At 41.8% G+C, this 20,386-nt stretch overlaps 2 protein-coding genes across 2 annotated transcripts; both read left to right on the plus strand.

Moving 5' to 3' along the window:
• The first annotated feature begins 1,202 nt into the window (after positions 1 to 1,202).
• Positions 1,203 to 4,623, plus strand: ctxn2 (cortexin 2). The gene is made up of 2 exons (XM_076048682.1): positions 1,203 to 1,713; positions 2,744 to 4,623. The coding sequence occupies exon 2, from the start codon at positions 2,813 to 2,815 to the stop codon at positions 3,056 to 3,058; it is 246 nt and encodes an 81-aa protein (XP_075904797.1). The 5' UTR covers positions 1,203 to 1,713; positions 2,744 to 2,812; the 3' UTR covers positions 3,059 to 4,623.
• Positions 4,624 to 8,224: 3,601 nt separating this feature from the next.
• slc12a1 (solute carrier family 12 member 1) lies at positions 8,225 to 18,655 on the plus strand. Its single transcript, XM_076048695.1, has 26 exons — positions 8,225 to 8,683; positions 9,876 to 10,016; positions 10,336 to 10,411; positions 10,825 to 10,920; positions 11,089 to 11,228; positions 11,343 to 11,453; positions 11,549 to 11,660; positions 11,779 to 11,906; positions 11,981 to 12,065; positions 12,499 to 12,653; positions 12,736 to 12,843; positions 12,938 to 13,061; positions 13,178 to 13,279; positions 13,428 to 13,583; positions 13,664 to 13,763; positions 13,849 to 13,960; positions 14,243 to 14,383; positions 15,025 to 15,131; positions 15,229 to 15,311; positions 16,000 to 16,125; positions 16,732 to 16,860; positions 17,288 to 17,399; positions 17,592 to 17,678; positions 17,777 to 17,909; positions 18,123 to 18,190; positions 18,287 to 18,655. Exons 1-26 carry the CDS (start codon positions 8,444 to 8,446, stop codon positions 18,420 to 18,422), a joined length of 3,108 nt encoding a protein of 1,035 aa, XP_075904810.1. The 5' UTR covers positions 8,225 to 8,443; the 3' UTR covers positions 18,423 to 18,655.
• Positions 18,656 to 20,386: the final 1,731 nt, after the last annotated feature.

Here is a 20,386-nt window from a genome sequence, read left to right on the forward strand (position 1 = left end):
CAAATCTTTTATTCACCCTTTTCATAATTCTATGAAATTTTATAAGATCCATCTTTGTACCTTTGTACTTTCCTGCTGTGTCGTTGACTTCAGTAGCACTGGACAAGTTCAAAGCACTCTATCACTACTTTATCCTCACATGTTGTCTGGCTGAGATAAACATTTTACAGTCTTTAAACTTGTGTCCTGGGCAAACTGGGTGCTTTATGCAACAGGTCGGCAATTAATTTCAAGCACATTAGCGTTGGTCTCTTCACTTTAGGAAAACAATGCCTTTTCTCATTCTACCTGTTGGCACACGGTTCTGAAAAGATGAAAAATCCCTCTTGATTGTAGATTTTAATTTTCACATGTCTTGACATTCCCAGTAATGGATTAACTTTTGCAAGCAATGTTCCCAGTAGCGACTTCATTATTTATGACCTTGTCTTGGCAGCTGGTAACATGAAAGAGGGCAGCAGGCCAGCATCTGATAATTCTCTTCTCTGTCATCATGTTTTGTTTAGTTTTTTTAAATAATGTCAAACAAAAAGTACTTTATCTCAGTAAAAGGACGTATTTTCAACAAACGTGGTTCCAGACTTACTGGTCAAGTATAGCCAGTTGTGACCTGAGATAAAAGGGCAGTTCAAAAGTCACTGCAGTGAAATAAATCTGTGGGGTAAGAGCAGATGAGGAGTTCAAGTGACCTGTGTGTTAATAATTGTACATAACACAGCGGTGATGACCATCTCCCCTCCCTTTTTCGGCATACCTCGCCCTCAGATCCAAGTCACTGCACCACCGTGACAGCAGCTACAACACTCATGAATTTGCGCGGCATAATGATCAAAACAGATGGCCACACACTTTGCTGCTGCATTATGTTGCAGTGACCAATCCGATGACCTGCTCTTTGTTTTTATCTGTTCAAAATCATTTTCCGTTCAAAATCATTTTCTAGCACTTTGTGCTTAGTTACCCAATCTTGGGTCTTGCATTTCCTAAGCCTTTATAAGCAGAGGAGCTAATTTAATTTGGCCAGACCCAACTGCACCAACACATCATGGAACCACGCTCGGAGGATAATGCTGTGCTGTGCTGTGCCAAAAATACCTTTGCAGCAGCATTTACCGGGCAGGAAGCTGTGCTAGGCAGCATTTCTCATAACGGCCGAGCTGTGGTATTCCTGTCACATTTTGGTCGAGGCTTTTTTTTTTTCAGGAAAGGCGAACAAGCCGGGAAGGAATAGGAGGGGTGGGATTGCTTGCCTGTGCTGCCGCATCTGTCCTGGTGTTGCTGCGGTGAGAGAGGAGTGGTGTGAGGTGGTGGGCAAATGTTGTGAATGACTGAGGCGGCAGAGCAGCTGAGTGAGACTAACAAGTGGTTGCCATGCAGCAGGAGCCAGGAGTGCGTGCTTCTGGAGGGAGAGATAGAGAAACAGAATGATAATGAGTAGGAGGCAGCAAGTAAGGGAGCAGAGGAGAGGAGCTGTATCTCCGAGGGGCGGCACATCTCGCAGTCGCTCAGGCCGGCCTCTCCCTCGCTCCCCCCCTCCGCATCTCTCCTCGTCCTCGTCTCTGGCTCTGGTCTTTCCACGGGAGGCACGCGTAGCACCAGCCAGCGTGCCGGAGATGGACGCATCGACGGATACATGCGAGCGGGGGGCGAGGACGGGGAGTTGCTCATGGGAGACGGCAGCAACAGGTCTGTGAGGATGGGACGATAATGATGGTGAGATGCCTTTTTTTTTTTTACTGCCCCCCCCCCTCCACCTCCCACACCGTTCCTCATACAGGCTCACAAGAGAATCTGTCAATGCAGTCTCTCCCTCTCTCTGTTTCACCCTTACCTCACTCCCTCCCTCCCTCCCTCCCTCCCTCTCTCTCCTTCTGTCTCCCACACCGGCTGTACTTGTGCAGTGTCCTCCCCACCTTCCTACTTCCCTCTCCTTGGCATGTCTTTCACATTTTGCTCCGTTCGCCCTCCTCTCTGTATGTACACTCCCGTCACTCATCTGATCCCCCTGCTCTCCCTTCACACTTCTCGGCCCACCTGCTGCATGAGTTCATGCAACAAAAAAAACAAAAGACATCCAACCACAGAATGGCAGTGGCAGACCCTCCCTCAACCCGACCTGCTGACTCGAGTGAACGCAGCAGATTTCATGTCGATACGCGCAACCATCGATGTCCAATGACTTTGTGTGACTGCCATATGCTGGGATGCAACAGGTAGAGAGCCGTTCCCTCCTCAACTCACCATACAGATCATTGCATCTTCATGAGGTGTGAAGCTCTCCACGGCGCTGCAGCTGGCTTTGCACTGCGACACACCGTAATTTGAACCCGACTTTAAGGGATGTAGCCGTGACATTGGCCCGATCCCTGAACCCGTTCTCCTGCAGTCTCCCTCAGCACTGTGTCTGTGTTGCTGCCTGTGTCCGAACCCTCTGCTCAATTCCCTCGATGGCAGCACAACCCAGGGAAAGATCGAAGTCTCCGGACTTCTCCTTGATACCGTTTTCATTGGAGGTTATTTATGGATCTCTTTTAAATGTTGGTCAGCACAATCCAAAAACATTTGAACTGCGCACGCAAATCCATCCGTTCACACTCTGCACCTCCCGTTTGTGTTGCATCCTACGCAGTGTTATGCATGAAATGTGACTACCACTTGAAAGTAGTTGTCATTTTTCCTCTCTGCGCCAGAGCCGGTTCTGCCGTGACTACATGCCGCCCGCCGTGTGCCTCTCTCTGTCCAGGTAACATGCAGGCTTCCAAATGCCTGACCCTGCCGGCGGAGACATGAGGTACCGTGACATCGCTTTACCATGAGCAGCATCCACTACAACCACTCCCTTGCTGCCATGAGCGGAAACGACATGATAGCGCACTCGCTGACTCTGGAGCAGAAGACGGCATTTGCCTTTGTGGGGATGCTGCTGGTGTTCCTGGGGCTGCTGATAGTGAGGTGCTTCCGGATCCTGCTGGACCCCTACAGCAGCATGCCTTCCTCCAACTGGGCCGACGGCATCGAGGGACTGGAGAAAGGGACGTTTGAGTATGCCCTGACCTAACACACAGGGACGCACGGCGGCTGTTCTGCCAATGAGACACACACGTGCGTACGAGTGGACTGGGAATACACACGGGCAGACTCACACGAGCCACAGCCTTGCACAACCACTGCACCTGACACACTAACATGTTCAGACATCTCTGTGTGACGGACAGACCCGGGAGACCGTGTGTGTCGTTCAGTGCGTGTGCGTTTGTGTGTGTACAAGAGTGCGCTTGTGAGCTGGTAGTTCAGAGCAGGGTGTGTGTGTGTGTGTACATGGTTGTTGTTGTTGTTGTTGTTGTTGTTGTTGTCTGTGTGCATAACAGAGAGAGAGCGAGAGAGAGGGAGAGGGAGAGAGAGGCAGCTGCTGTGTCATATTTGTTGCTCTTCTGCCAGGGGGGGGTGCTATACAGCTTATTGATGTACACAGAGAGATAGCTGAGGCCCCCTTTAACCAACAACCAAAAGCTGAATGTCTGTAGATGTTCAGAGATGGCGTTTTGTGGGACAGAGTGTGGGACAGAGTGTGGGACAGAGTGAGGGGGGCGATGACATTATTCATAGGTAGTTTGAAGACTCAGGGACACGACTCCTAATGTGAAAACAGAGAGGTTGCACCTTTGCGCAGCAGAGCTCTTGGCCACAAGAATGTATATGGCTGGATACAGGGTATTATGTTAAACTTGTGCATTCTGAACAAATCAAATCCAGTACGTAGATGATCCAAAGGAATTCTGCTGCTGACGCTGTTGCTGCTGCAGTTTTTGTTTGTTTGTTTGTTTGTTTGTTTGTTTTCTTCTTGTGGCGTGAAAGGCAACTGAACAAACTGTGATTTACATTGTAGTGATACTGTTACTTGAAATGATGCAAAAACAGCTCTCAGAGCTGGTGCAGCTGCTGTGTTTGAGGGTATACTGTTTGGTGCCGCAGCTACATGTTGGCGTGGAAATTTGAAAAAAAAACAAAAAACAAAAACAAAACAAGGGTTTACGTTTGACAGTATGTCTCTGGAACAGTTGCTCTACGCACTCACCCATGAGGGAAACGAGGAGTGCGTACCTGGAAGGACTCTCTGTCTCTCTCAGCCTTGCTAGTTTTCTATTGACGAGGATAAACTCTCACTACCTGTCTGCGGAGGAAAAGGAAAAGGTCACCTGGAAAACAAGGGCGGGACGTCTGTCAGCACTACACCTGAGCCTCTTTTCCACTGGTTCTCTGCCATCCTCACCTCTTCTCACCTGCTCTCCTTCCCCCAGACAGAGGAAATCAAGACAGTCCTTGACAGATATTCTATTATACAGCAGACTGTTCAAAGTCTTGACTATTCCTTTGCTAATTTCTACGGTCTATGGTCTCTCCTTAGTGCTGTGAATCTGCCTTACTGTGACCTTCAATGGGTTTATGTGCCTTCATCTAGAGACATCTGAGCGCCTGTTTTGTGTGAGTGCGTGTGCGAGCGCTTGGCATATCATGATGACAGATAGTGCATCTCCTGACCTGTTGCTTGCTCAGCTGGTGGTAGAGATCTCTCATTGATATAGAACTGATTTCAACAGTGTGAAATAAATAGAAATTCTTCACTTAAAATTGTCGTCTGTCCAATGTTTGCTCCTTTTGGGTTTCTAGCCGTGATCTCTAAGCCCTGTCTAGTGGAATACGTACTATTTGAGGAGAATTTCTCCATCTCAGGCCTCACAGTGTTGTTAGATGACATATCAAAGTCTTAGGGAGAAGCTTTCTGTCTTGCTCAGCATCAGACGGATAAGGCGTGACAGTGTTTTAGAGGACCTAAAGGAAAAGAGTGTGTGCGCTTCCATTACCCCTAGAATTGCGCAAAACCTAAATATGGAAATAAAAACACCTATCAAATATCCCTGAAGGGTTTTCACGCTCTCATGAGGTGGTTTTTCAGGCGTATCGATATAGAGGTATCTCACAAAAGTCTCATGGAAACACTTTTCGCATTTACGCGTCAGCGGATGTGACGTGCGCGGCGGTCATGTGACCAGTTCACTTCAAGTGAAAACGAAAAATGTTTTGTACGTCCATCCTCCTCAAAGTGGGGTCTCGTGGGTCAAAATTTTAAAAATATCGCTTTTAATTTGTGGAAAAACTGGAATGGAAACACAGCTAATGAGCGTTAAAACAATGCTGGGTGGGTCTTATGACACTCATGTGCACAGAGTAAGGAGACACTGAAGGAGCAGAGAGCGGCACTCCCTGGCATCTACTGCTGCGATAAGGCGGATCTTGATCAGCAAAGCTGCCGAGCCATGTCTCCTGTGGTCACTTCATGGTCAACCCCCACCGCCGCACACATCATTCCTCAGGAATGCAATCATTATTGTGGCATTGTCTTTGTCACCTATGTGACTTTCTTATCTGTAATCTATTTTTAGCAAAAAATGCACCACTATTTCCCTCCTCGGCCCACAGAGCTGACACGAAACCCTGGTCGAGGTCATATGAGGGTGTTACAACACTCAAAAAAATCACAAAAACATATTTGTTTTATCTGCTCTTTCTTCTTTGTTTGGTCACCAAAGGCCGACTGAAGTTTGCCAGGCCTCCGTCCTTTCTTTGATTGGGTGGTGGGCAGAGACGGTGGGCAGATGCTTGGCTCAGAGATGCCACGAAGACAAAATCCCAACAATGCTCACGCAGGACTGCGTGCAAGCATGACATGAAACTCTTTACACTCATTTTTTTCAGCAAGAAATGGATCAAAAGAATAATGAAGAACAATTTACGTGTAAACATGTGTGTTTTTGCTTCTTGTGAATTTTGAAAGGAAAAAAAGCCATGAACTTGCAAAATCCGGGTCACATATGTGAGCAACCAGTTAAGTGAAAAGTGAACCTTAACATTATTATCGATTATCAGTTTTACTGCTATTGGTCTTCGTACCGCCCGCTATGTCCTTCATTTATAATGATAAGTTCAGGCGATAACAGAACCTTAAAACTTCTACAGCTGTCACGTTTTTGTTCACTAGTTGATTAATTTGTAGTTAATGTTTTCTTTCCGATATTTAGAAAAATTCCAACTTTTTAGCTGCCATTTGGATTTCTTCTTCTTCTTCTTCTTCTTCTTCTTCTTCTTCTTCTTCTTGTTTTTCTAAACAAAAAAATTGGTTTCTCTGGTGCGGCAAGTATAGGCAAAGTAAAAGCATGAGCATGGCCACTGTTGCACAACAATTTTAGACCCATGGAGCTCTTATGGTGATGGATAGATCAATGACTGTTCCATGTATGGCAGTTGGCTGTTTCATTATTTTTTTTAAACTAATTTGGCATTCTGAAGTACTTTTTTCAAATTTAAGACTGAACTTTGTTGCAGCACTCTGAAGGAATTATTTTTAAAATGAAATAATTGTTCATGATATAATTATTTCATGATCATATATATATATACGGTCTTTTTTACTTGAATATAACTTCTTAAACCAAAGTGAGTTAATTCTTATTCACTGGGTGCATAAAACAATTCTAAACATTTCAGTCATTTCATGCAGACAAATAAATTCAATTCAATTGGCCTTCTTTAAATTAAAGTCAAGTTAAGATGTGCATTAATAAATATGTTTTTAAAATAAAACAAATCCGTACGTGAGAGGAAGATCTAAACACTTTCTCAGTGACCATGTAAAGACACTGACAAAAATTAATTTTAGATTTGATTTTAGGTACATTTAGATTTTAGGCTGGTTCTTGAATAGATCGGATGCCCTATTCAAATTTTTGTAGATGGATGATATTTTTATGAATACTTCAGATTGTTGTTTCTCTTGTTTGTTTGTTTTCAATCTTTCTTGCCTTTGTAAGACACAATGGTATGCTGGGCCTTAATCATTTTTTTAAATTCATAAATTCATTTTCTAATTCATCCGTTCTTATTGTTTTTCTATTTATAAGAAATGTGAACCTAATGAAGAATTAGGGGATTTTTCTTTAAGAAAAAAAAAAAGTATTTTTAGTCCAAGATAGTCTGCAGTGCCTGAGTACCTATGAAGTCTCATGTCTGCCCTGGCGCACATTAGTGCCATTAGTTCTGATGACTAATATCAACAATATCTGTTCTAGCCCGATTGAAATGGCGTGACGCAGAATGACCAAGACGTTTTTATTACTTGTATCCATAAAATTCCTAATGGAAAGATTTTTGTGTGATTGGCATGACTCATTTTTGTTCTTTACAGCTTTGAACGACTGTGCTGTGAATGTGATGAACATTGGGAAACTGCTTGCCTCGTTCGAATGTGCAAAAAACAACAACAACAAAAAACACGTGCTGGCGTATTTTCTCAGCCTGACACCCTGTCAAGGTCAGATTCTCATTTATTAGCCTGCCTTTCACTGCGCGCATAAATCACCGTGGTGTATCAGTAATAAGGAAGTTTACCTGCTAAGAGCTCTTAAAAGCACTTCAGAAGTCATGTGGCCCCCGGCATGTTCTTGTAATTCATGGACTCACATTAACTCGTTTTTTCATGAATATGGCCACTTCACAGGTGCTCCAAAACACTTTTAAGGCTCATTAGAGTTCACCTTTGTTAAAACAAAAACGGAAATATTATGATCCTGAAAGTAAATTCTAATCTCATTGAAATAAACTACCAGCTTTATTGACCAAGTTTGTTCATGCCAAACAGGGAGTTTGTCTTCGTTCTCTGCACATGGATTTAAATAACTAACAAAAAGACATTTAAGAAAAGTAAACTAAATGTACAACTCGCTGGTGGAATCAAAAATATATACAAGTATACATTATATAAAAAAATATAATATTAGTACAAGTATACATTAACATGTAACCAACATATAGTGGGACTTAAACAAGTATGGTTATTAATGCGCGTGTGGGGTTCTAGAATTATGCACATTTCCAGTTACTCTCAGTGACAAGAGAGAGTACAAGGCGTTCTGTTTCCCTGCACTTCAGACAATAATATTAGTAATCAATTCAGGAAACTCAGGCAATGAGCACCTTTATCTCGCGTTTGCCGTTTATGACTTGGTTAATCGTTAAGCAACGTCTTTGTGTCCGCTAGGAATGGACAAGGGCATATGTGACACCCCTCTGTCAGTTTCCCGAGGGTTGATCCAAGGAATTAGCCAATAGCCGACAGCCTTGCTATGACCCTAAGATCCAGCGTATAAAGGGAGGCCATCTGAGACAAACACACCTTAGACTGAAGAAGAAGGTTGGAGGGGAAGCAGGCATCTCCATAGATCCAAGTCTTGCCCAGTTAACGCGTTGTTGAGCAGGGGTTAACTCAACCAGTTGATGAATTTGCTCTTACTTTTAAAAACTGAAGGACTGAAGAGTTAAATCTCAGCCAGAAGCTTTGCCATATTTATTGAATGTTAGAAAAATCGTAGATTTGTATCCAGCGGTAACGATGGCTAAAGACAGGCCGAGTAGAGGGGAGTATGCCAATGAAGCCTATGATGCCACTTTGGATGAACCTCCACGGTATGAAGAGGCCAACCGATTGGTGCGTCCCTCGGTGGTCAGCGCCTTTGGTCATGACACACTGGACCGAATGCCCAACATCGACTTCTACCGCAATGCAGGCAGTGTAAGTGGTCATCGGGCTGTAAGACCATCCCTGCAGGAGCTCCACGACGTGTTTCAGAAGGTAAGCCAGCCAGCGCATGTGAAGCTGGTAAATTGCAATAATTCAAAAAATCTCATTTGCTTATCACATCTTGTCTTTTGGGTAAAATAAATGGACTGAGACTCTATACACCTATCACCTGTTTTAGTCCCTCTATAATCCTGGACTATACTTGATGTTGTGCTTTGAACTTCAGAGAGCTTCAACATTGAAGCTCTTTTTGCATAAAAACTGGTGGATTTTTTTAATTCGATTTTGAAATACAATTACTCAAATAGTTCGGAGGTCCATCGTTCTAACTTTTTTTGTTTTATACCCTTAATGCAAACAGACTGCTTCTTAATAAATAAATAAAAAAGGTCAGCAGCTGAAATGTCTTGTAGTCATTTCTACACAATCACTAAAGTAATGCAATGGATTAGAAATAATACAATAAAATCTATGCAAACAAACTCAAGTGACTTGAAAAAACTAAGGCAGAAGATCAACATGTCACACTTGTCACACTTTGTGGGTTTTAGTGCTTTTTCTATTGTACCATTATATAACCTTGTGTTGCAACACCGATGGGGTTATGGGTAATTTTGTTTTTATAGTGTGAACTAGATTTACGTCCCTGAACTTACAAACTCTTCATGAACTAGTTTGTAGTCCCTCTGTGCCAGAAAAAGACAGAAAGAAACAACTATCACTCTATGGCACTGAAGGAAACATTCAAGTAAATGAAACGCTGCTCCAGTCTATGTACTGAGACACAGCTGACCAAATCTGTTACAGTGCAAGTTAAGTGTGGTAAGGCTGAAATTGTTTGGTCCCACTGCTTCAGAAACTCATTTTCGCTCACTCAAGGTCCCCTTGATTCCCATAATTCAGTGTTTAAGAATCAGAGCCAAGAGTCATTTTAGAGAAAGTATCAAATTAGATCCCCCCCCCCCACACACACACACACACACTTCTGTCCACTGAGAGATTGATTGGTTGGTACAGACACAGCAGTGCAGCTTCCCTGTCAACAATATCTTATCTGGATCAGTTCACCCTGGGCTCCTTTGCCTTCAGGCAACAGGAAGTTACTGCCTGCCACACCTCCCTAAACTAACACATCTCATAATGAGAAGACACTGTCTCTTAATATTTGTTTGATTTTCATTATGGATGATGCATATATGAAATGACTCTGTTCTGTTCTTTTGTTATTGTCATTTCCTGACAGAATGGAGCGATTTCTGTGCCAGACACAGTCGAGGACGATGATGAGGGGAGTGACGGGACCCCTACTGATGATGTGGAGTCTGCAGCTCCCATTGAGAGCGACGGTGGAGGAGTAAAGTTCGGTTGGATAAGAGGCGTCCTGGTGAGTTATGTTAGGTCATGGCAGGCTGTCTCCATTTTATAGAAGCTGTCTCTCTGTATATAACCAGTTTAAAGGAGGCTCGGGGTCACTGAAAGGATGCCCAGCCTGTTACTTTCAAGACCAGCCTCTTAAAAAAGAATTTGCAAAAGGAAAAACGGTTGCTGGCAGACAAACCCAAAAGAGACCAAAATGCTGTTTGGCACAATTCACACATGTTCACAGTTTATCATTTAAAGAGCATCTTGCAAACATTTTTTGGAGATGACAAATGCAGATGAATGTACCAAGTGAACATTATGGTGCCTCCTCTCTCTCACAGGTGAGATGCATGCTGAACATCTGGGGTGTCATGCTGTTCATCCGTCTGTCCTGGATTTTTGGTCAGGCAGGCTGGGGTAAGTTGGTCAATCAACTGAGTTATTCTTGTTAGCGTCTTCTATATCACGTGTCACCATCCATTTGAAATGAAAGGTAAATACTTGAATTGAAAAAGCCCAGCTTGGTCAAGCGCCAATCAAGTTATTGTCAAGATGGTATCTGCAGAAGCTGCTGCTCTGCTCTCATGTGTTGTGCTTTTTTTATTTGGAATTGACGGTGCAATTACTACTGATTGGATTAACATTTACAGGATTATATTCTTCCACCTACTCGCAAGCAGTAGCAGTCAGCGGCTGAAAAGCAATAGGCGGTGCTCTGCATGCTGGCTGTGCAGACACTTTTGTGGCTAACCTCTTAACTATGCAGCCCGAGTGTGGCGTCAATGAAAATCAATGTGATTTTTCTAAGAACCCTGCTGTGTGTTTTGCAGGTCTGGGAATTGTGGTCATCCTTCTCAGCTGTGTGGTCACCACCATCACTGGCCTTTCTATGTCAGCTATTTGTACCAATGGAGTTGTGCGGGGAGGTAAGAGAAAATCAAAATGTTTTTCAGATTCACTGCAGCCAGCACTTAATACTTTGAACCACAAATAATGCCAGTCATTTGATTTTTTTTTTTAAAGTGTCTTTTAGCCAATAGAGTGAAGCATGCAGTGGTTAATCAGCCATGAAACTGTTCAATCCCTCACTTCAGGTGGAGCCTACTACTTGATATCTCGGAGTTTGGGACCTGAGTTTGGTGGCTCCATTGGGCTGATTTTTGCCTTTGCCAATGCTGTGGCTGTCGCCATGTATGTGGTGGGATTTGCAGAGACTGTGATTGAATTGCTGCAGGTGTGTAACGTTGGAAAGATTTGTTTTGTGTAAAGATCAAATGATGACAGAGCTACTGGTGAAAAATGTCTCTCCTGATCATGCGCTTATTTGTGAATCTTTCGTTGCATTCAGGAAAATAATATCATCATGGTGGATACACTGAACGACATCAGAATCGTCGGCTGTATTACAGTGGTGTTACTGTTGGCCATATCAGTAGCAGGAATGGAATGGGAAGCCAAGGTGCGTCAAAAATTTTGGTGCTGTACATTGGCAAGTGTGGTAGAAAACCAGTCAACAGTTTTTCTAAAGCACTTTGTGTTATCTTATTCAAACAGGCACAGATCGTGCTCCTCATCATCTTGCTGGTGGCCATTGTGAACGTCTTTGCAGGACTGTTCATTTATCCCACTGATGATAAGAAATCCAAAGGTGTCTTCAATTATAATGGTAAGATGGCCTCTCTTCACCGCAGGACACTTTCAACAAAAGAACATCTGTTGTAATGAAGTGAAGGAATGATCTTTTCATTGTTTTGTCCCCAACCCCCACCCCTTTTTCTTCAAAGCAAAAATCTTTATGGAGAATTTTACGCCCGATTTTCGAGGAGCCGAAAGCTTTTTCTCAGTGTTTGCCATCTTCTTCCCTGCTGCAACTGGTATCCTCGCTGGAGCCAACATTTCTGGAGACTTGAAGGTACTTATTTCACACAGATGGTTCCAAAGGTAATACATGTTGTATGGCCACTTCATTTATAAATGATTTTCTAGGACCCTCAAGCAGCCATCCCCAAAGGCACCCTGCTGGCCATCTTGATCACTGGCGTCACTTATCTGGCCGTTGCCCTGTGTGTGTGTAAGTACCGAAATCTAATGTTTATCATCATATCATTATATTTATCTTCGCACATAATTTCTATATTAATAATTATTAAGATATGGCAATGGCCACTCCTGAAATCAAAATGACTAATTGAGAAGACACTTACTTTATTTTATTGATAAACCTCAGCTTACTTGGTATTTTTATTTTAGTTAAAAACAAAAAGGTTTAATTTTAAAGTTATTTCTTCTACATTGCAAGTTGCTTTAAGAAAAATATTTTTGAGACCAATATTACTAATAGAAATAATAAGGGGACAATTCTGATTTAGTTCTAAGCACCATATATTACTTGAAAACATATTACACACCTACTTAGTTCAATTTAATGTTAATGTTCAAGTTAACATCAAAGAAAGATCACTGATTTTTGGCGAAAGTACAATAATTCTTTGTTGCGTTGACAGCTGCTTCAGTTGTCCGGGATGCTACCGGAAACATAACCGACGCCATCGTTACTGGAGTATGCGAAGGTCCAGCGCAGGCTGCTTGCGAGCTTGGCTACAATTTCTCCATCTGTGCCATCGAGAAATGCCCGTTTGGTCTGAATAACAACAATCAGGTACAGAGATTTCCAACGTTTAGTTTGCGCTGAAGAAAAAACATATTTTTTTGTGTCTAAAAACTCTCACTTCTGTTTTCAGGTGATGACATTGGTGTCTGGATTTGGGCCCCTCATCATTGCTGGAACCTTCTCAGCCACCCTGTCATCAGCCCTGGCCTCTCTCGTCAGTGCTCCCAAAGTTTTCCAGGTGAGAAACTAAGTGTGGATAGAAAATATGACTAGATTACTGCTCCTAACCACTGTTTAAGAAGAGATCCAAACCAAGCTGTGTCTCTCCTCAGGCACTTTGTAAAGACAACATCTTCAAGATCCTTCACTTCTTTGCCAAGGGCCATGGCAAGAACAATGAACCACTCCGTGGCTACGTCCTCACCTTCATTATTTCTGTGGCCTTCATTCTCATTGGTCAGTTTAGTCGTCTGTCAACAGCACTTTACTTTTTAATGCATTTAAGTTACACACAGATTTTTTTTCAAACACAAAGTTGAAGCTCTCTTTGAATTAATTTTTGTGTTCCATAGGCGATCTGAATGTCATTGCTCCAATCATCTCCAATTTCTTCCTGGCATCCTACGCTCTCATCAATTTCTCCTGCTTTCATGCATCGTATGCCAAGTCTCCAGGTGAGTCTCCGCAGTCAAAGTAGCGCATAAAGATGACAGCCTTGTCTAGTTACTGAAATGTTTTTTTTTTTAATACCCCTTGTTTACAATCACATAGAAATGCAGTGCACACTGAGTCAATATCTTTCCACCGTCCTCTTTGTATTAGGCTGGAGACCGGCATATAAATTTTACAACATGTGGCTCTCCCTGCTGGGCGCACTTCTCTGCTGTGTCGTCATGTTCGTCATCAACTGGTGGGCTGCGCTGCTCACTTTCGGCATTGAGATCCTCCTCTACATTTACGTCACGGTCAAGAAGCCTGGTGAGCCGCGCAAACACGTTTTGAAGTGTGCTTGTGATCAGGCGCAGTCGGACTGACAAAAACCTGCTTTCTCTTTAAAGATGTCAACTGGGGTTCGTCCACGCAGGCCGTCACGTACGTGAGTGCGGTCGGCAACGCTTTGTCTCTGCTGGGTGTTGAGGATCACGTCAAGAACTTCAGGTGAAATTCAGTTTACGTAGTCAACATCAATTAAATGATTAAAAAAAAAATTTTGGGGACTAATTCATGTTAATTTGTTTGTTAGGCCTCAGATCTTGGCTCTGACAGGTTCAGCTCGGAGCAGACCGGCTCTTCTCGATCTGGCTCACTCCATGTCCAAGAACTATGGACTCTGCCTCATCTGTGATATAGCTGTGGTAAAGTCACACTAAAATGTCAATGCATACATATTCAGATCACTGTATATAATCAAGTACTGCAAACGAAGCAAATATACTATACTGTACTGTATTATACTATACTATGCTATACTATACTGTACTATACTATACAATGCTATGTTCTGCTATGCTATACTACATAACAATACGGCACAAATTTAAGTTAATATCAAATGTTTGCAAGTCTGCAGAAGGTCTTATGAGTTCAAATTTGTTGAACCTCACCCTCATGAGGCTCTATATATTCTGTACTCTTAGGGCCCGAGAGCAGAAGCCCTGGAGCAGATAAATGCAGGGACAGAGAAGAACCTGCTGTGGCTCAAGAAGAAGAAACGCAGGGTGTTCTACACAGCTGTGGCCTGCGAGAACTTCAGGGCAGGGGCTGAGAGTTTGCTACAGGTCAGTATGGTCCCGACCTTCAACAACGTTCTTCACCGTCGACAAAACACAAAGTGTTAACCTTAGATAACCAAAGTAACCTTAGACTTCTGTTTACAATGATGCAGCTGACTTGAACATCTTAGGAAGGGCTTTTATGACACAACTTCTTAGTCACAGCAGCAGTTTCTATTGCTCTGTTATGACTCTGGCCTGGATCTTTCCCAAGGATCCAGCAGCGACATTGGAGGAAATAGAGGAGGGAGTTAATGAGGAGCAGAAAAACAATTTTATGGTCCTAGCTATCGCACTTTGGAGATAAGGCTCTTGTTCATTGTCAGGATTGCTCACTTCAAACCGCACAGAAGATTAAAAGCTATAATTGATTAACACTACACTGCATGTGCCCCTGCAGACAAGATCCGCTGTGCAATCTGGTCATAAATCCTAGCAATAAAAATGTCTTTGTTCTTTTATTTTATTTTATTTTATTTTATTTTATTTTTTTTAAGAAAGGGCATTTTGAAAGTTATGTACATTGTCTTTGCTTCTAATAATGTAATGCTGTCTAACAGGTATACAGCCACTGAGTAACTGATGTATAGCTTCAATTCGCTGGTTTTCCGAGTTGTATGGCTAATTGTTGCATTTTCCCTTTGTAGGTTTCTGGTTTGGGTAGAATGAAGCCAAATACATTAATGATGGGCTTTAAGAGCAACTGGAGGATTTCAAGCAAAGAGTCCGTGCAGACTTATGTGGGAATACTTCAGTAAGTCACAGAGATGTAGAATTTTGCCATTGGCGTTAATAGTGAAAGGATATGTCTGCACTGACCTGCATCCTCAATCTCCCATCCTGTTTCACAGTGATGCATTCGACTTTGAGTATGGGACAGTGCTACTGAGGATAAGCGAAGGACTTGACGTGTCCCACATTGTTGAGGCAGAAGGTCAGTAAGAAAACCTTGGCAGCACTTAATAAACACTTTAAGCACTTTAAAATATTTGTATTTTTTGTAAGCACATCTATTGTTTGTTGACTGATTGTGTATTCATGCTTTATGAACATATTCAGGTTGGGGGTTAGGCCACCCTGTTCCAAATCCATACTTAACAATAGATACATAATACATATAGTAGATGTGCTTACAAATCAAATCATAAATTACTTTACAAACTCTTTACTAACTGTGTGTGTGTAGTACAGCAACATTTTTATTTTAGAAAGTACCTTGAACAAAACAAATAACTTGTTTATATATAATAATGACAAAAGGTGCATGGAGTGTATAAAGAGGAAATCACTATCGTGTCAGAAAAAAAAAACAAAAGACAAACTAATAGATTTTGCAAAACTATTGTATGTGCAACAACATACTAACAACACCCCAACAATCTTCATACATAACAGATGTCTACACTGTCAGTTGTTTGTGAACTTTAATCCTTAAAGTTCCAATTCTGTAATTCCAAGTGAATTACCGAAAGATAATAAAATAGAACTGATAAGACAGGACACGTTGTCATGTCAATTGGATTGTGCTAATAAATGTCAGTCAATAGATAAGTCTTTGTAAAACAGATTACAATATTTATACCGCTCACTTAAAATGCTTGATAAATGATTCTCTTTTACAGAGGAGACACTAAAGGCAGCAAAAGAGCAGGAGATGCTGGAGAATGATATGATGTCCAATGGCGGAAAATCAAAAGGGTTGTTCAAGAAGTCCCGGAAAACTTCCCAGCAAGTGCTCACAACCAGAGGTATTTGGCCAAAAGATAGTTTTCCTCCTTTGGCTGCATCCCAACAGAATTTTTCAAAGAGTTTTCTCGCTGAGTCATTTATAGCAAAGGTTGTATCAATGGAGCAACCTTTAATGGAGCAAGCTTTAAATTATGAGGGAAAACTGGTGTCTGAAACACACTTAGATATCATCCATTTAACAAATGCAGCCAATGACACACATCATCCCTGGAAAGCTCTCCACACTCTCATTGAAATAGAAATGAATCGAGTGTCTGGGGGTATAATCCAATAACACAGCCCCTTTCGCTCTGGGTTTAAGAGCATCTCATTAAAGAAGCCCTTTCACCCACACAGCAGAAGCAGCGTGCAGTTTCATTCTTGAGCACTCCCTACCTCAGGACTCAGAGGGTCTTTAGCATGTAATCTCAATCCCACTCATTGGAACCTTTAAATCTTCGCAATGGTTGTTCCTGTTAGCCTAGAGACTCCTTCTAACGCTCATATCTGCTTGTCGTACCCTCTCACGTGACTCACTACATGGGCTCAGTGGATTGACTGAACCTGGATACTGTTAGTTGCATATATTAAATTTTTAATTTCTTGCTTCTCCTTATTATTCTCAGTGTCAGTGTGCAGCCCACCGACTGCGCAGGTTGCCGAGAGGAATGAAATGCTGATGGTCGCAAGTGCTCAGTTCAAGCGCAAACAGCCTAAAGGAACCCTTGATGTGTGGTGGATGTTTGATGATGGAGGTAGGTCTTTTACTAGCAGCCAATGCAATAAGACGTACAGAAAAATAAGCAGTTATGGGAAACATGTACCACTCAGACATGGCAAACACTTGCACCAAAGGTGCAGTAAAAGTCATCTAAACACCTAAAGCTGGTACAAACACAAAATAGTGTAATAATAATAATAATAATAATAATAACAATAATAATAATAACAATAATAATAATAATAATAATAATAATAATAATAATAATAATAATAATAGGCTCTTTATTACTTTTTTGAGAGCATTGAAAGACCTCTAGTGGTCAAAAGATTTGGTGCAAATAGAAAGAAAAACCAACAAAGACAAACGGCACATCATGTCTAGAATGGGATCCAAGAGTAATGTGCGTATGTTTTTTTTCAATTATTCTTTGATTGCAATATGTGTGTGTCCTCTCTTAGGCCTCACCCTACTGCTCCCCTACATCCTCACCACCAGGAAGAAGTGGAAGGACTGTAAACTAAGAATCTTTATCGCCGGTCAGCCTGGACGTACTGAACAGGATATGGAGGAGTGAGTAGGATGAAAAAATATAATAATAGGAAAAAATCTCTCATTCTTCTGCATTAATTAGAGGTTAATTGAGAAAGTTGAATTATAATAAATGATGATATCTTTGAAAATTGACTATTGGTGAACTATGAATGCTTCATTTATAAACAAGTTGGGAGGTGTTCATAACATTGTGAAAAATCTTCCTTGCAGAATGAAATCTTTGCTGGACAAGTTCAGAATCAAGTGCAGTGACATCCAAGTTATTGATGACATCCATGTTCCACCCCGCGCTGAAAGGTGCGGTACAATAATTTGTATTTATTTTCAACAAAAAATAAATACAAATCTGGACCATTTTCCTTATCTAACTCATGTTCTGGCCTGTTATCTTTCAGCATCAAGAAGATGGAGGACATGATTGAGCCTTTCCGTCTGTATGAGACCAGAAACCCTACTCAGGCTGAGATCATGAGGAAAGAGCAGCCCTGGAGAATCACGGACGAAGAGCTTAGCAGATTTGAGGAAAAGGTAAAACCAACAAGTCGACATTGACTGAGACAGGTGTTGTTTTTTTTTTATATATCTGCAATGAACTGGCGACTTGTCCAGGGTGTCACCCTGCCTTCGCCCTATGACAGCTGGGATAGGCTCCAGCAGACCACCGTAACCCTGAGCTCAGGAAGAAGCGGGTATAGAAAATGAATGAATGAACGAATTTGATATATGACTCCTGTTTTGCAGACCAACCTCCAGGTGCGGCTGAACGAGTTGCTTCAAGAACACTCCAAGTTAGCCAATCTGATCCTTGTGTAAGTGCAACAGTTAACATTACGCAGTTGAACTTGTCACATTACACCGGGAGAAAATGTGTCTAAGATATTGCTTGTTTATCGATCCTTCTGCAGGAGCATGCCAATTGCACGCAAGGGGTCCGTCTCTGACTTACTCTATATGACCTGGTTGGACATTCTGAGCAAAGACCTTCCACCAACTGTGCTCATCAGAGGAAACCACCAGAGTGTGCTCACTTTCTACTCGTGAGCACCTTGTAGAGTTCAGTCAAGGATACCAACATCACAGTGCATTTTTAGTCAAGACCTAATGAGGACATTGGGACTACAAAGACAAGCAAATACTACTACTGCTAACAATAACAATAATAATACATTTGATTTATAGAGCACCTTTCAAGACACCCAAAGACACTTTCTAGAAAGAACGAAACAATCAACCAACAGCAGACAAACAAGGCAAGTTGAGCTAACTGAGCAAACCACACAGCTGAGGGCCAAAGGCTTTAGCAAACAGAAGGATTATGATTGCAGATTTGAAGGAGTCGAGGGTTGGGGCATTACGCATCTCAGAAGGAAGGATTTAAGTTAGTAGGGGCTGCAACGCTGAAGGCTCTGTCCCTGAAATTGTGGCGGCTGGTGCAGGGGGGGCGTAGAGCAGATCCATGTCCGAGGACCACATGGGGTGGGAAGGGGTGTGTTGGTGCGGGAAATTCAAAAGGTTCTGAGAGGTCTCCGAATGGAGGAGTTTGTAGATGATGTACGGTCTAACTGGAAGCCAGTGAAGTAGTGAAATAGTTCAATTAAGGCAAAAATAATGATAAATAAATAAAATAAAATAAAAATCCAGCCCAGATTAACTATGTTAATATCTTGCTATTAATGTGCCTTTATCACTTCAGCAAGAGCTTGTGGTGCATGACATTTGTACCATGTAAAGGTAACACTAGACTGCCAAACAAAGTAACATCATAACAAAATGCCGTTCTAAACTGGGTAAACATCCCATGGCTGTATTCACGTTTATGAATGAACGGCATTAGTCATACGTTTTCTTATAAGACAAACACAAGACTGACTGACCTGAGACTTTTTTTTTTAACATCAGGTGATCTTAATGTGAAATACAATGAAATATGTATTCCTGTAATAATGCACATAACAGGACCAAAAACATTTTTATGTTGTTCTTATTTACTATTATGTGTATAATTGAGCAGGGCAAGAGACACATGGCTGCTTTTGATAGTTACAGAAGGGGGCTGTGTTGCGTGCTGCTGTAAAATAAATGTACATAGAAGATATCTGGATTCACTAGTAGATATTTTATGAACAAAAGGAGCTTTGATAAATGATCAACATTTGTTTTAAAGCTGGAGTAAAGTTTTAATTCTTTGATGTAAACGGAGTAAAGAGACAGTGGTATTGTTAAGCTATTTACCTTTTACACATTATAGAGCTGAAATATATGTTCATGCTAATACCTTTTGTTTCAATGTCAAATTAACTTAAATAAATGATTTTGAAGACATATCCTCTGTATACATCGACCATTATCTGTATTCATATTTTAATACATGAAAATCCATTGAAAGATGAATAAATCGGTAGTGTAAAGTTTTGTATTTGTCCTTTTCTTTTTCTTTTTTAAGTTAGCCAAGTGAAATACTTAGACACTGCGACAGTAATCATATCTTCTCAACACACACACACACACACACACACACACACACACACACACACACACACAAAGAGAGAGTATCTCATCATTATGAGATATTATTTATCTCATCAAGTCCTCTTTAGTGAACATGCCTTTATTATACGTGTATGTAACCGCTGTACTTGCATTTGAGCTATTCTATAAAGCCGCCTAAATCACACTCAGAAATTCAGCAGCTATTGTCTGAAATTACCACAGAGGGGCGCTATTTTCAATCACATAGAAAGAATGCTTGACTGACCAGGACCAAACCAAACCAAAGCTGATCTGCGCAATGCGCATCGCACAAGCTCCTCTCGCAATGGGCGTATTATGCATTCTGCAGCGGAGATCATCAAAGACCCGCCCGTACCTGCGTATGATTGTTCACTACTGTTTGCTCACAATCTGTTACTGACGACAATAAAGTGCCGAAGAACCTGGTCAGTACCAGCCCCATAGTCGGTGTCGGTGCTGTCTTTCAGTACCATGGAACCCCGTGGCGTAGTTCT

This window comes from Nelusetta ayraudi, unplaced genomic scaffold (assembly GCF_046127955.1).
Source record: "Nelusetta ayraudi isolate G7.1 ecotype Tasmania unplaced genomic scaffold, CSIRO-AGI_Nayr_v1 ptg000005l, whole genome shotgun sequence".
NCBI lineage: Eukaryota > Metazoa > Chordata > Actinopteri > Tetraodontiformes > Monacanthidae > Nelusetta > Nelusetta ayraudi.

Excerpts from the sequence above, each read along its gene's own strand:
- slc12a1 (XM_076048695.1), top strand. The coding sequence starts at position 8,444 with ATGGCTAAAGACAGGCCGAGTAGAGGGGAGTATGCCAATGAAGCCTAT. Across the intron at positions 14,384-15,024 it reads GGGCTGAGAGTTTGCTACAG|GTTTCTGGTTTGGGTAGAAT; the intron begins GTCAGTATGGTC and ends TTCCCTTTGTAG. Across the intron at positions 18,191-18,286 it reads TTAGCCAATCTGATCCTTGT|GAGCATGCCAATTGCACGCA; the intron begins GTAAGTGCAACA and ends ATCCTTCTGCAG.
- ctxn2 (XM_076048682.1), top strand. The coding sequence starts at position 2,813 with ATGAGCAGCATCCACTACAACCACTCCCTTGCTGCCATGAGCGGAAAC.